The 14,712-nt window shown below is 36.1% G+C and overlaps 2 protein-coding genes across 4 annotated transcripts in view; one reads left to right on the top strand and one right to left on the bottom strand.

Moving 5' to 3' along the window:
- The window catches only part of LOC145487509 (uncharacterized), a 75,589-nt gene that overhangs the window by 42,672 nt on the left and 18,205 nt on the right, over positions 1 to 14,712 (top strand). For 2 of the 3 annotated variants that reach the window (XM_081466325.1, XM_081466326.1), the window contains 5 exons: positions 128 to 189; positions 4,302 to 4,404; positions 5,587 to 5,718; positions 7,360 to 7,532; positions 7,871 to 7,976. In XM_081466325.1, coding sequence (XP_081322451.1) covers positions 128 to 189; positions 4,302 to 4,404; positions 5,587 to 5,718; positions 7,360 to 7,532; positions 7,871 to 7,976 — 576 coding nt within the window. Of the gene's footprint in view, positions 1 to 127; positions 190 to 4,301; positions 4,405 to 5,586; positions 5,719 to 7,359; positions 7,533 to 7,870; positions 7,977 to 14,712 lie in introns of those variants that run through there. The other variant, XM_081466327.1, reaches the window with a different exon arrangement.
- On the bottom strand, positions 9,013 to 14,522 carry LOC145487549 (putative uncharacterized protein C7orf78). The gene is made up of 4 exons (XM_081466377.1): positions 14,011 to 14,522; positions 12,738 to 12,843; positions 12,264 to 12,373; positions 9,013 to 11,849 (listed from the first exon to the last, which is right to left on the bottom strand). Exons 1-4 carry the CDS (start codon positions 14,503 to 14,505, stop codon positions 11,673 to 11,675), a joined length of 888 nt encoding a protein of 295 aa, XP_081322503.1. The 5' UTR covers positions 14,506 to 14,522; the 3' UTR covers positions 9,013 to 11,672.

Raw genomic sequence — 14,712 nt, forward strand, 5'->3', positions numbered from 1 at the left:
AAGATGCTGGACACAAGAATGTATAGAGCTGCAGGTTTTCTGTTTATGGAAGTGTGTGCCAGAACCTGATTGTGTTTTACGTATATGTATTTGCTTTATAATGTATTTATCTTTTTTCTGGTTTAAGCTGAAAGAAAATGGGAAAGTGAAGTTTATTGGGATCACAGGATATCCACTAGAAACCTTTCGGTAAGTATAACTTTTGGCTTTTCATTATTGTTATTATTATTTTTTTGATTTTGCTTTTTGAATGATTGTCAATGTACACTGTTGTTTAATTATGCTGCATCAGGCAAGGGTATCATTTATGTTTGTTTATGAATGATAATGCCTTGAAAACTGCCCACATGGCAGCATTGCCTGAAACTCACAGTCCCAGGGGCCCATTTCTTGAAAGCCCTAGAAACTTTTTGGGCCAGCAAGGCCATTTTTAGATAATTTGTATCTAAAAACAGAGGGGTGTATACACCTGAAACTCCTGGTATGCAGAGAATCTCTGTTCACATTAAGAATATGTAAATAAAACAGCTCTGTAATAACAAGGTTTGAGATTTTGGTACGGCTTTCTGGGTGCAAAAACTTTTCAGGACCTTTGAGAAACAGGTCCCAGGAGTCATAAATAAGTTACAATAATGAGAATAAAAGTCAGTATCAAGAATATCATAACGTGAATAAAGTGTTCAAGTTATCAAGGGTGGTGAAGAGAAATGCCAGTTAAATACTTTAAAAGTCTATTCATGATGAATTCCAAGATGAGCTAGATGTTGAATTGATCAACTGCTAAAGATGGGAAGGTCGACCCAAGCAATTGAGGCCCCCATCTGCTGACAAAGGCCACCTACTCCCAACACACTAACCAGTAACTGCAAGGAAAGTTGCTAATCCCTAACACACCATAAATCCAATGTTAAGTTAGCAACTTTATTGTGCTTCCTGCATTATCAATAGAATCTAATTAGTCTGAAGGAGTCAGGTAATAAATCAAAAACCACTGAGATATATTTGAGCCTGTGACTAATTTTCTTGTTTAGAAAGGTGGTTGAGCATGCAGTTCAAGCATTAATGTTCATTTAAATTTTTTTTTTATAATTTCGGTGAATATGCAACTTTCAACTAGTATGTTTGATTCTTCACTTTATTACATCCCATTCCATTTTAAAACCACTGTTGTTCTTTGCAATCTGATTGGCTCTTAGCAGTGCAATTTATTCACAAATTGCACTATTTTTTTGCTCTAAATTGCTTCCTTTTCCCAGCCAACGAGAATGGAATAGTAAAACAAACCAAAAAATCAGAATTCTAGCAGGGGTTTTGTAAATGTTTTCAGCAGAAGGGCAACTGGTTTTCACAGGAGGGCAAAACTATTTGAAATGAACTTCTTTATAAGAAAATCTTTCTGCCAAATGGTTAAACCAGGTGGGCAAAATTGTTCTCACACCTGGTCAATTTGCCTGGTGCCCAGTCCTTAATGAAACCCCTGAAATTTCTAGGCTTGTTCAAAAGAGCCAATAAAATAAATAAATAAATAAATTACAATGTTTAGAGAGAGAGCCACATCAGTTTTAGCTGGTTTTCATGCAGGTCCTCTATACAGTGGTCAAATTGAAATTTGGAGAGTTGGTTTTTGTAGAGGGAGGAAAACCGGAGAAACCGGAGAAAAACCCTTGGAGCAAGGACAACAACAACAAACTCAACCCACGTATGTGGCCCTGGGCCGGAATCGAACCGGTGCCACATTGGTGGGAGGTGAGTGCTCTCAGCACCACCCATCCCTGCTCCCCAATCAAATTGCAGGAAAGCCAGATGAGTGTAATTTATTCATGAATTGAACTATTTTTTGCCCTAAATCACATGTTTTTTCACATCATCTTTTTTTGCATAGAAAATGAGATGTAAAAGCATGTCTGGTTGTGCTTTTTAATAAACCATCTAATGGATCAATAATTAGTTCTTATTAACCGAGCTGGAGGTCTGTATGGGAGAATCTTGACCGAGGTCATGAGTACAGACTGAGGTCAAGATTCTCTCATACAGACCGACCTAGCTCGGTTAATAAGATGTTTATTATATGGCAAAGAAGAAAACTTTAATTCGTTTAATGTAACTGGTTTGCTGACATTTTGTTTGCGAATGGTGATGAGCTTAACGTTAACCTACCGAAATTTGCTCGTCCTCTTTACCTTTTTTTTGTCATCGGGCTTTTTGGCACTCCCATAAATGAGTGAGAAGAAAATGAAAGAAAATAGTGAACATTTTTGTATTTTAGTTTGCTACTTTTTCAACGCAAAATGAAACCGGTCTAGATGCCAGTCTAGATGGGAAAATCTAGACCATGGTCAATATCGATTTCAGCCAATCAAATTTGTGAATTCGGTAGTTCCCTGTCCTGTGAGACACAGCCATATAATAAAATATAATAATGGTACCGACTAAACTCCTGTATCTATAGTCAGATTATATACAGTATGAGTATTTTTATGCATGAGAGGTTGATTTTCTCTCAGCAAAGTCTTTTGGTATTGCAATCATGTCTTTACAATTGCCTGGATTGTCACAGAGCACAATTATGTTTTCATTTCACTCATCCATCAGATGGGTACTTTCCAGATTTTGGGCATTCAAACATAAAATCAACTTGTCTGAAAATAGGTGACAAACAAGACGTCACCTACTACCAAAACAACAACACATAGCTATTTTTAGTAAAAGGTACTTTATCTGCATATTACTTCATTGATCAATAAACAATACTAACTACTTATTAACCTAGAGTGAGGTCTTTTCGGGAAAATCTCAGACCAAGACCTTGTAATGACTGAGTGATAGCAAGGTCGAGGGTTGAGATTTTCCCGTTAAGACCAAACGCTCAAGGTTAATAAGTTGTCTTAATTGGCTTTTTGTTTTGTTTTTGTGGCCATCACAGGAGAATAATGCCCTACAAATAGCCAATCAGAGCACGTGTTATATCAGCTATAAGAACAAACCATATAATAATGAACATTATTATATGGAGAATAGTGTTTTACTGGGAACTAAACCACTCGTAGATTCCATACGCCACTTCATCCAGGACCCGAGTGGCGTATTTTCCATATGTCACCTTTGTGAGTGTAGTATCGTTCAATGAAGTCACGATTCCTGCCTTTTGCTTTTGTTGAATTGGTTTCTTGATATAATAAAAAGAACATTACACGTTGGCTCGAAGATATGAATTTTATGTTCTCGTGGCAAGAACAATATCTCACTCATGAGATATTGTTCTTGCCACTCGAACATAAAATTCATACCTTCTCGCCACCGTGTAATATCCTCTATATATTATTAGTCTGTTAGTGTGGGAGCTGGAAATAGGTTTTTCCTAAACTATATACTAGAGAACTAAACAACAAACACTGATTCATTGTTGATTTTGATCGAAATACTGGGAACCAAAAATCCCTGATTTACAGTGAGCAGAACTCTGTTGTGTATTTATAAGTAGCAAATTGTAGTAGCCAATCTCATGCAACTGAGTATTTGAGCTAAGTGATTATCATTAATTTTGTTCTCCGATTTTTTGGGAATAAACAATGTAACCTTTCATCAGAACACCTGATCACAGGATATAAACAATGTTGTGTTGCATTGCCATGTTCACTGTTCTCTTATTTACTTGAAACCATTCCCTCTATAAACTTCTCTTTTCTCTGCAACCAACATATTCAAGCCTATTTAGGTATTCAAGTGTTATGAGAATGTTCAGACTGCATCAAATATGCAAATTTGGCATTGAAATATGACATGTACAGAGAAATGCTGTCAGCTATGAGGGAGAACAAGCGATTTTTTATGCCTTCTGCATTTCCCGAAACAAGTGCTTATGATTGGTATGGCATATGACAGCCACACAAACACTGTTACATCTCAAGAATTTATTCCACGTAGGCTATTACCTCCTGATCTTTTAAGGCTGAGTTTGACACGGTAAATTTTACTTGTCTGGTCAGACGAGTACTTTGTGGGTTATACTTGTCTGAGCCAAAAACAACTTACAAGTCAATTAGACATTCAGACAGGTGAAAGGTTTTTGCCCTGCAGTGATATCCAGACTAGGTACTGATACATGCACTCCACTCTCATGGTACTCCCTAAAATGGCCACCTCTATACAATAGCTCATTTTGCTGTGAGGTGGCTGATTTAGAGAGGGTTAACTGTATTCTTAAAAGAGAGTCACTTTAATTTTTGTAACTTTTTTAATTGCATAGTGATTTTGTTCTGGATGTCTTTGACTTGTTAATTACCTTTTGACTAATCACACAGGACAGTTTTAGAGAGAAGCAAAACAAACATTGACACATTGTTGACTTATTGTCGCTGTTCATTAAATGACACTGGGTTGCTCAATTACATGGAGTTCTTCAAAGTAAGAATAACTTTTTATTAATATTTCCTGATGGTTGCTAACAATTATTTGGGTGACGTTTGACTCAATGGGGAGCTTAATATAATTAACAAACCATATTTAGCAAGGTGACTAGCAAAGTAGCGAACAAAAGTTTTATGAACATGCATGTACCAGGTATCAGCTTCAATGGTAGTACATTTCTTACCTGGCCTAGCCTCTGAAGAAACAACTTGAAATATCCAAATTCTGCTTATTCCAGGGTGCTAGAGCCACATGCAACAGCTAATTTTTTGAAATGATATGGTGTCTTTAACATAATTATATTCATTTGGAGCTGGTTTTTCTATCAATAGATATACACCTTGCCTATCAAGAGATTTCTAATAACGCAAGGTTTTGCAAAACATTTGAGAATGTAAAACAGCAATACATGTACATTATAAAAAATTGAACGACATTTTGATGACTCCATATCATCGTTATCAAGCTCAATGTATAAGATAGATTTGCTTATTTTATAATTATAGGAAAATAGCATGAAATATCCAATTTCAGTGGTCATGTATTTAAGACCAGTTGGTGTCATAACTGGCAGCTCCCTTAATTTAGTAGGACTATTTAATACTGCATAATGAACTGTTCTTAATATTATGTTAGCTGGAATTTTTTTCTCCTTCACTTCACATGATCATACTCATTGACTACTTTGAGGTCACATGACAGATAACCATACTGTCTTACCTAACATATTTGAACTCTTAACTCTTAAAGACTCCCTCAGCCCTAGACTTAAACACTTAACCCTAAAACTAAAGCTAACCTAACTGGGGTCTGCATGTAGACTTAAAACTGCAACTGTCAATTTTTTTAAAGATTGAGCTTAGGTTAGTTTTTAGGTTTTAAACCAGGTAAGACTCTAGAAAAGTATTAATTTTGTGTAAGCTCTAAATTTAATATGATATGCATTAAATTCTGTTGTTAATGACAAGCTTGTGTGCAGCAATTTAATCTTGGATCTTTTGGCTGTGGTCAGGAATACCCCTTTGTATTGACTTTGTGGGAAATGGACAAGTTATGGCTTGAGGTTTCACAGCATATTTTCTGTTTTCATGTGAAGATGGAAGAGAAATTTGTCCTCAAGGAGATGTATGCAGGCCTTTAAATTCTAAATGTCTTTAATACTGTCTTGTGTTTTATCAGGAACATGGAGTAGGGGTCGTGAATGCCTCCCCCATATCAATGGGCTTGTTGTCAAATCGTGGGCCTCCTTCATGGCATCCAGCTGGACAATGTGTACGTGACAGATGCAAACAAGCTGCTGACTATTGCCAGGTTTGTTATGAGATTAATTAACATATTCACTGGTCCAATTTCCTTATGAATTGGTAATTTGTTGGTAGTATGAGGCTATCAAAGTTGCATGGATCCAGACAGTTCAAAAGCATCTTTCAGAAGTCTTTTGGAAGTCTCTTTCATCCTTGGCAAGGTAAAGCTACAATCAGGGACTAAAGTGTTGAGACACATTTAAAAATGAGATACTTTTAAACAGAGATCCATACATCCCTTGATAGAGGAAACACCTTTTGCCACTAGCCACCCCCACTCCCCAGTCAATGTTGAAACAGGCTTTGTCAATGCTGTCACATGGTAAAAACATCGGAAAATGGAGGGGGGTTGAAATCTGAAGAGTGTAAAATAGGACAAATTACACTTGAAGAGACAACGTTTGTTTAAGGGAAGTGTCTCAACTTTTATCCCTGATTGTAGACTCATTGTAGTTCCATCTCACGGCATGACTGCTCCTTGTCTTAAACTATGTGCAGCATTGCTTGCGGTCAAAATTGCAGAGCCAATCTTTGAAGAATTAGACCTGACTAAGTCAGTGACATGATTGTGGGGACCGATTGTGGTGTAGTCTCTGGATATATTACTGTATCAGTGAAACCCACCACTTAACTGTATGTCTTTGGCAGCTACTAAGTAGAGCACATCACAAAATTTTCATCTCTTCAACAATATTATTACTATATGCTGGCTGTACAATCAGTAGATATTCGGAACCTGAGTGACAGTGTGTGGCATTGTGGCCCCAATTTCCTTCGCCACCAGGAAGCATATGCCAACTTGTATTCCTTCAGAACTTGAAGAGGGTGACATCAGCCATTTTTGTACCTTACCCAGGCTAATTGCATGCACCTCAAATTCCTTGAATTTGAAAATCAAAATTCAAGGCCTTGAAATTCTGTCATTGTATGGCTCCTTGAAAATCCTTGAAATTTGAAAGAAAAAGGAACAAGTTGCCAAAGCACCTGACACAAAACTGTCCTCACTGTGGGAGAACTAACTTTAGGAGGCAGTGTGGCCGAGTGGCTAGGATGCTGTGCTTGAAATCTGGAGGTCACGGGTACAAGTCCCACTCTGACCATTAAGCTAGAGTAATGTTTCCCAGTAGACCATAGTTCAACTCCTCGGTCATTTTTGTAACAGCCAAGTGGTCTGCCTCCTGCCAGTTGAGATTTTTAAGTCTATTATGTTTACTTGATATTTGTTTCTTTTAGTTTAAGTGGCATGCCTGTGAACTAGCTAGGTGTAGCTAAGCGCATTGACCACCATAAACAAGAACATTTGAACATTTTTGATATTTTATTTGAACTAACAAAGATGTGGACTTGATCAAATCCGGCATGTATCTCGTAAAACATATATATTTCTTAAACCTGACAACATCCTGCCTAGTAGATTGGGAGGTGTTCCTCTATTACATTTAGCTATGAGGAAAAAGGTGTTAGTTTCTAAAGGAACTGTGTGGCTGTTAGCTATTTATCAACTTGGTTAACTAGTGTAACTGTGAGAACTTTCTATGAAATTTCTACGTTTCAATATCTTGAAATTCGGTTGATTAATGATCTGCTAGACTGAGAGAATTACCTTATAGATAATACACCTTTCCTTACATGGAATTGCTTTTTGAAGGAACAAGGTGTTGACATCTCAAAGCTTGCTCTTCATTTTACCTTGGGAATAGAAGAAGTTCCTACAACCCTGGTGAGCACTGCAAGCTTTGAAAATCTTCAGAAGAATCTTAATGCTGTTGACCAGACATTAACAGACACTGAGGGAAAGTGTTTGCAGTATATCATAGACAAGTAGGTGATCTTTTTGTGACCTGGTGTTTACATGTATTTATTTACCATGATAAGGTACAATGAGTGGGTTTGTACACACTAATTCTTTAGTTGACAGCCGATGAACTACTTTTCATGTTTATGTTTACATTTTACTAAAGTACAAATGTATTATAATCCTTCTGGTATAATCTACTAATTGTGACAAATTTCACTTCACCTGCATTTACACGAGAAACTTGTGTGGTTTGTGTCTGGCCATATTGAGGCACTCCAAACCATTTTATAACTAGTGCTCTTTCTATCCTAAACGATTCTAAGTGACTGACAGTATTCTGTTATTGCAATTTCTTTTGCAGTATTTTCAAACCAAGTGGTAATCTTTCATGGGAAGGTGTGGAAGTTTCCAGGTACTGGCAGAAAATGAACCAACTAAAGCCTGCTTGTCCTCTGGCAATATCATAACAAGAGCTTGCATCAATGTTCTACATTAATTTGAAGTCTAGGGTCATGTATGTTCATTTAAAAGAGGACAGTTAGTTTTTAAGCTGGATATGGACTGTGTCATCAAATTATTTGACATATGTAAATTACATGAAATGTAAATGAATGTCCTATCTAATTTTAATGTGTGGTCAAAAAACAGATTTGAAAGGATGTGCCCTGCTATGTAATAGGAATCATTTCCAGCACTGGACACAGGATTTGGTCAGTTTTTTTAAAAGTGACACTTAAATAGGCAGTTTTCTTGGGTTAAAGATTTTTGCCAGTATTTAGGGGAGTAGTGTTCTGGAAGATTTTCTTTCTTAGGTTGAAATTTAAATTAACTAATGTGTCTCTGATTGATTTATATCCTTGTTCTTGTTAAATTATATTTACTACTTATCAATGTATATTAGGCAAGGAGGCCCAGGGAAGCCAATAAGGCTTATATGTAAAGGACTACCTTAAATATACCTAAGACTTAACAAAAGAATAAAAATGTTGTCATCAGCACACAGAATGATCATAATTTAGGATAAAGCAGTTAAGCAAAACTATGTTAAGCAATGTTGGAACCCTTTTTAAAGGTTTTTGTGTTTCTAATATGTTCTTTCTTCCTTGTTTGTAAACATCTACCAGTCACGCTGATATAGCTCCACCGATGTATGCTTCACATGCCTGGTTGAATGACCATTCCATTGACTTTGACAATGCATGTGTGATTGACAAGGGAAATTTCCGTGTTAGAAAAACTCTGGAATCCTGGCACACAGCAATTTCGAAGCATGCTGACAATAATGCGAAACAATTACCAAGACAATATTCAATTTTATTTTGAACTTCACATTAGCATTTTTACTTGCACACAAGCATTTCTATTGTTTTTTTATTATAATTTTGTTTTTTCACACTTTCCTCAGTATATATTTTAACTTCCGCGCTTTCTATCTACTACTCGTTAAAGACTACAGACTGGTAGTCGAAAGCTCGTTTTAAACAAATTTTTCACCAGAGATTGTTTTTCTATTTTTCCAAATGTCTTATCCTGGTTACTCATCTATTTTTAAATAAGTTTACTGTTGTCACTCATTATTTTTATTTTCATAAGACTCTTGTAAGTTGTTACATATTATTTTAATTAATATAAATAATGTAAAAATAACATGTAAAGATATAAAAATAGTTTAACTAGAGCTTTATAAACTACACTATTTTCCTGAATTTGCATGTAGTTTTTCAAGAAAACTCCTGCTACCCTTACCTTTATTGAATTATCCCTTGGAGAGAACAGGTACTTTCACCTGAAAGGCTGAGTTGAAAATCAGTTACCCAATTTGCCAAAATACTGTTAAAGCTTTTAAATACAGACAATTAAGGAACTGAGTTGACATTAGAGAGATGTCCACATTGCAAACTGAACTAGATGTTGTTTGAATTCTGGTTTCTCTAGGAGCAAGTGAACTGTGTGTTATACAGGTGTCTGCAAGGGGAGCTCCAACTATACCAAAATATTCTAATCAAATCACCATGGTCAGATCTTGAATTTCTTGAAAGCCACTGCCTCTTGTAAGCAACCATGGTCACATTTAGAGTCATGGAGGTTAAAAACTAGGAATGTTATACAACCCTACCACTATTAGATAACATCAGAAATAGCCCCCCCAAAATATTGTTTCTATAATTTAACAATTAGATCATGAGCTTGAGATATCTATCATGCATAGAAATCAAGAGTGAATATTATCCAATTGTTTTAGTATAAATCTACTAGTCATTCAAGACTTTATCTAAATCCTCTTCACAGACAGCTCAAAAATGCAAAGAAGCAGCTGCCATTTTGTTAGAAACTGAACACTGCTATGCTACTCACTATCTGTCACAGAATAGATAGTGAGTAGCATAGCCAATCAGAGAACAGCATTCGTGATAGAATGCTAGTAGATTTATACTAAAACTTGATGGAAACACAGAACTAGCACAAGCTGTTGATGTAATGATAGTGTGAGCAAAGAGAATTTACATTTTGATGATCAAAGTAACCAAGTTGTTTCCTTTTTTCGTTGCAAAATTATGTAAAAGAAGTAGAAAACGTTCTTCGTGTTTCTATCGAGTTTTAGTATAAATCTACTAGTGTTCTATCATGAATACCGCTCTCTGATTGGCTACACTATTCACTATCTATTCTGTGATAGATAGTGAGTAGTATAGCAGTGTGTGCTTGTTAAGAAAATGACGGCCTCTTTTTGGCATTTTGTGAAGAGGAAGTCTGTCAAGAGGATTAAGATAAAGTTTTAAATGACTTGTAGATTTATACTAAAATGATTAGATTATTCGCTCTCGATTTCTATCCGTGATATCACCCGATATAAATCTTGAGCTCATAATCTAATTGCTTAACTGAAACACCCATGGAAGTTTAAGAAAACTCAAAAAAGTTGTGGAAACACTTGCCTGTCAGCTTGTGTTCCCGCCGCATTTCTTGTTTCTCCAAGCTGCTACTCAAGTTTCTTTTAAACAATTAAACTATGGGCTCAAGATTTCTGGCTGCACCCTCGTCAACTATCACGTATAGAAATTGAGAGCAATTAATCTAATTGTTTTAATTAGTATAAATCTATTAGCTGTTCAGAACTTTATCTAAATCCTCCTCACAGACACTTTGAAAACGCAAAAGAGTGGCCGTAATAATTATTCTTAATAAGTGCACACTTCTAAGCTACTCACTATCTACAACAGAATAGATAGTGAGTATCGTAGCCAATCAGCAAACGGCATTCGTGATAGACGCTAGTAGATTTATACTAAAACTCAATGGAAACATGGTTCAAGTTAACTTTTCTATTTCTTAAATAAAGACCAAGAAATGTGTTTATGAAATCTCCTGGCACTAGATGTATTCTGTGTGTAACTCTGTTCTTCATAAAGACTGACCACTTGTTTAGAGCATAGAAATGAGCATCAATTTGTTGTTGTGTAATCAGATTCGATGCTTTGTAGGTTTGAATCAGAAAATTGTGGGGATCTAGGCATTTAGAGATTTCTGCATGACTCATGCAATCTAGACTACCGGTAGGTGGGTGGACCTCTCAGAAGTGACCCACAATGCGACCAGCTATGTAGACCTGGCATATTTTCAGGTGGTTGCCTTCAGGGGGTTGACCATATTATATAATACAAATGACATTAAATAGAGCAAATAAATAAATGACCATAGTTCAATGTAACAGGCTTAAATCCTTTGTAGGAAAAAAAAAGTTGGCAACTGGTTCATTTACCCATAATTCTTATGCACCGAAACCTTGACCTTTCCATGAAGGATTTTAAGACCAAGCTAAATAAATATTATGTTGATAATTTAACAACGAAAGCATAAATCATAATATTTAAAATATACTTAAAACACAATAAGTGTTGTAAGGTATCTCTTTGGTCCAAGGTGTTTGTTTCCTTCCTCCTTACAGCATACTAAAAGTAAGGTTTTAATTAGTCTAAGTTGATGTGTACTCAGTGTAAATTTTAATTCACAACACACCTCCCATCATGGATTAATCTATCAGAATTGATAAATAATTGTCCAAAAATACTGCCTAATTAATCTGCTGTACTAATGAACCATAGCATGTTTCGTATGGCATCTCAGATGTTCTTGCACTCCAGTTCATCCTTGATCTTGTTGTTTTAGATCATATTGAACTCTTTGCTGTGTGCTGTCACTGCTAACCAGTCAACTGTTTTGTTGTCAGAGATATCAGGTCTTCTGAATTGTTCGATCTTGTCTTGTGCTGAGCACCATGGCAGTTGTTTAGCTATCCGTTCCATAAGAGCACTTTTTGGTGAGCGACCTTTTTTGTACGGCTGCACGAGTGAGACATCAAAGAACAATGTTTAGCTGAAACTGGCAATGATTGGTCCAATAATAAATTCACAGATTTAGTGCCATAACTGTTAAAGGTCTGTATGTGTACATGTATGCATGGTTATTTAAAACACCTGAGCTGAGAATGCTTGTGTAAAAATTAAACTAGGACAAGAGGAAAATTTTTGTTTTTAGTTTTGTGTCAGTTATTTTAATATAGAGGTGTCAAAAATATCAAACGTAAATCATGAAAAGTGTTTAAAAGTATACTAGGGGGTATGACGTAAAGAATGAACAAACAAGCAAATAGAAATAAGTAGGTTGGGGAGTAACTACCTCGATTTACTCTAAAATATCATTTAACCAACAGGGCAAGTAAATTATGTCCTTTTGTCACTTAAGGTAAGGCATACCCCTTTTTGTAAGATGAGTGCACTATCCCAGTCTGGTTCCTGTTCTTTGTATGTTATCATCTGTTTTCTATACCCGTCTTTGGAATTTAAAAACTCCTGATCTTTGTAGGCTGTAAAAAAGATTCGTAAATATCCTGTTGATGCTTCTTATTTATCACTGACAAAACTATACTAAGTTGAGTGTACAATCATATAATATTATTGTTGATAATAATTTAGATCACTTTTGAGATTCAGGTGCATTTCCAAATATTTCTGAAGGTTTAAATTTCAAAAATTCATAAATTTTAAAAGCATGTTCACTCCTATTTGAAGAGCAAGACAGTTCAATTTTACAATTTCAAGGAGTACTATTCTTGATTTAAAATGATAAAAGCTGGGTCATATCTTTGTTGACTCAGAGTACACAAAGGAAGGCTGCATCCTACTGTTATATGAGATAATGTTTGGGAAAATGAGGCAGGTGATACTTACGATCGTATAATACATTTAATGTTCTGGAGTGGAACTTCAGATTACCAGGGTCATGGTCATAATTAGTGGTGAACTCTGGCAAACCATACTTCTTTGGATTCTCCAGCTGGATTGGAATTAAGTCAATAGTTAATGGACCTTTTTTACCGATGCATAAGCATGAGCAAAATCTTTTGCAACCTCATAAAAATATGGGACCCCAAACTTGCCAATTTTTACAGAGAAAGTAAATCAGCAATTCTACAAGCAGTTTTCTGCATATTTTAGCACCAGGTTTGGTGCTATGACTGAAAAAATAATTATTTTAACCCACAATTTTGCATAATACTGTAACCCGTGCATCTGACCTTAAGTGTTCATAACTTTATTATATTTTATGTAGTTTTGAAGTGATACATCATATTACAATGCTCTTATTTGAGGATAGATTAAGTCACTTGACCTGTGATTTGTTGTAACATAGTAGTGATAACCATTGCAATTTGCTGGTATAGTGAGAACAACTAAACCACTTGATAGCTGGTCATTCAGCTGGCTCTTTTAAGAATGCTGATGAAGGCTTAATTTCTTCAGTCAAAACCTCAAAACGTCTTGTTAACCTAAGTGATACCAGCTCACTGCTGAAAGAGATATATTTCAAGCATCCCTGCTCCTGTCATAAGGGGTGTTATTGATATGTGAGCCAGTGAGGCTGGCAAGGCATGCGAGCCAGGATTCTTAACCCCAATAAAAAGGCTAACCACAAGCTAAGTGAACTTAGGCTTACCAGAGTGCTATTTAGACTAAATTAAACAGAGGGCTAGCAGGTGAGTTATTTAGGCTATTTTCCAGCTGCCCAGCAAGCAAGCCACACGAGCCAGTAATCCACTGGTTCTATAAGGCAAACCACCAGCTTACTAAGGCAAATCTTTTTTTTTTAGCCTATAAACTGAAATAGCTTGCATCAGTCAGCTTTGCATGACTCGCTGGCTCTCACCTTGTGCAGAGTCCTGTCGCAGGAGAGGATCCCCCCCCCCCCTGCCTAATAACTTCAAAGTTAATGTTAGAACATTCTGTGGAAAAAAACTTTGAAAAAGAAATTACACACGTTACTGCTCTGAAAACTCTAAAATCAGTTCAACTTGGCTTCCCATTTTTGTTATATGAATTATATTGTTATTATAATGCAATTATCTGAAATGAATTAATTAACAATTAAACTGGGTTTACACTATAACAAAATCCAGATATAAGCTTACATGTACGTCTTTTATTTAACAATGGAAGCACTTACTGGTCTGAAATCATCTCCTCTGAAGGCATGAGGTCCTGGTGTCACATAAGGCTCACGGTTGTGAATACCATTCCTGACGTACATAAGTTTAGCTGTGTGAGAGTCGGGAATTCGGAACTGTGTAGAGAACGGTGCTTTGTCTGACACCGAAGGCTGAAGTATTTTTGGTAATTGAATACGTTTGAACTCGATGTGCTGTTTCCTTCTTTCCTTTGCCTTTTTATTCCATTCCTCTTCGTTGTATCCTGGTATCATGGCCTTCCTGCTATTTCGTTTCGGCGGCTTTGGTTGGTAGATTTGAAGTGTGAAGTCAGGGGGGCTGATATCCCATGGAGTTTTCTTCCTCAGTTCTTCTTCACTGCGAACTTTGTCACGCACTCGCTTGGATTTTAAGAAGCAATCGCTTCGAGAAAGAAGCAAATCTTGTGCAGCATTAAATTCACCCTGAGATCGAAAATTAAAACGCAACGCGTCATATCCACTGTTCTTTTGCATTCTTCCTTTCTGTGAAGAACGCCACTTGTTGATTTTTTTGTGAATGGAACGCTCGGAAAATTAATTCTAATTAGTTGTTAAATATGTCTTTTACACCTTGTAGTACAAAGTACCTTACAGCTTAGAATACAGAAAAGAAAACAAATGCTTGCTCTACGTGGTATATAGAAAGATGGCCAGAAAGATGAAAATTAGTAATGCAGGCCA

Source organism: Orbicella franksi, chromosome 5 (assembly GCF_964199315.1).
Source record: "Orbicella franksi chromosome 5, jaOrbFran1.1, whole genome shotgun sequence".
In the NCBI taxonomy this organism is placed as follows: Eukaryota; Metazoa; Cnidaria; class Anthozoa; order Scleractinia; family Merulinidae; genus Orbicella; species Orbicella franksi.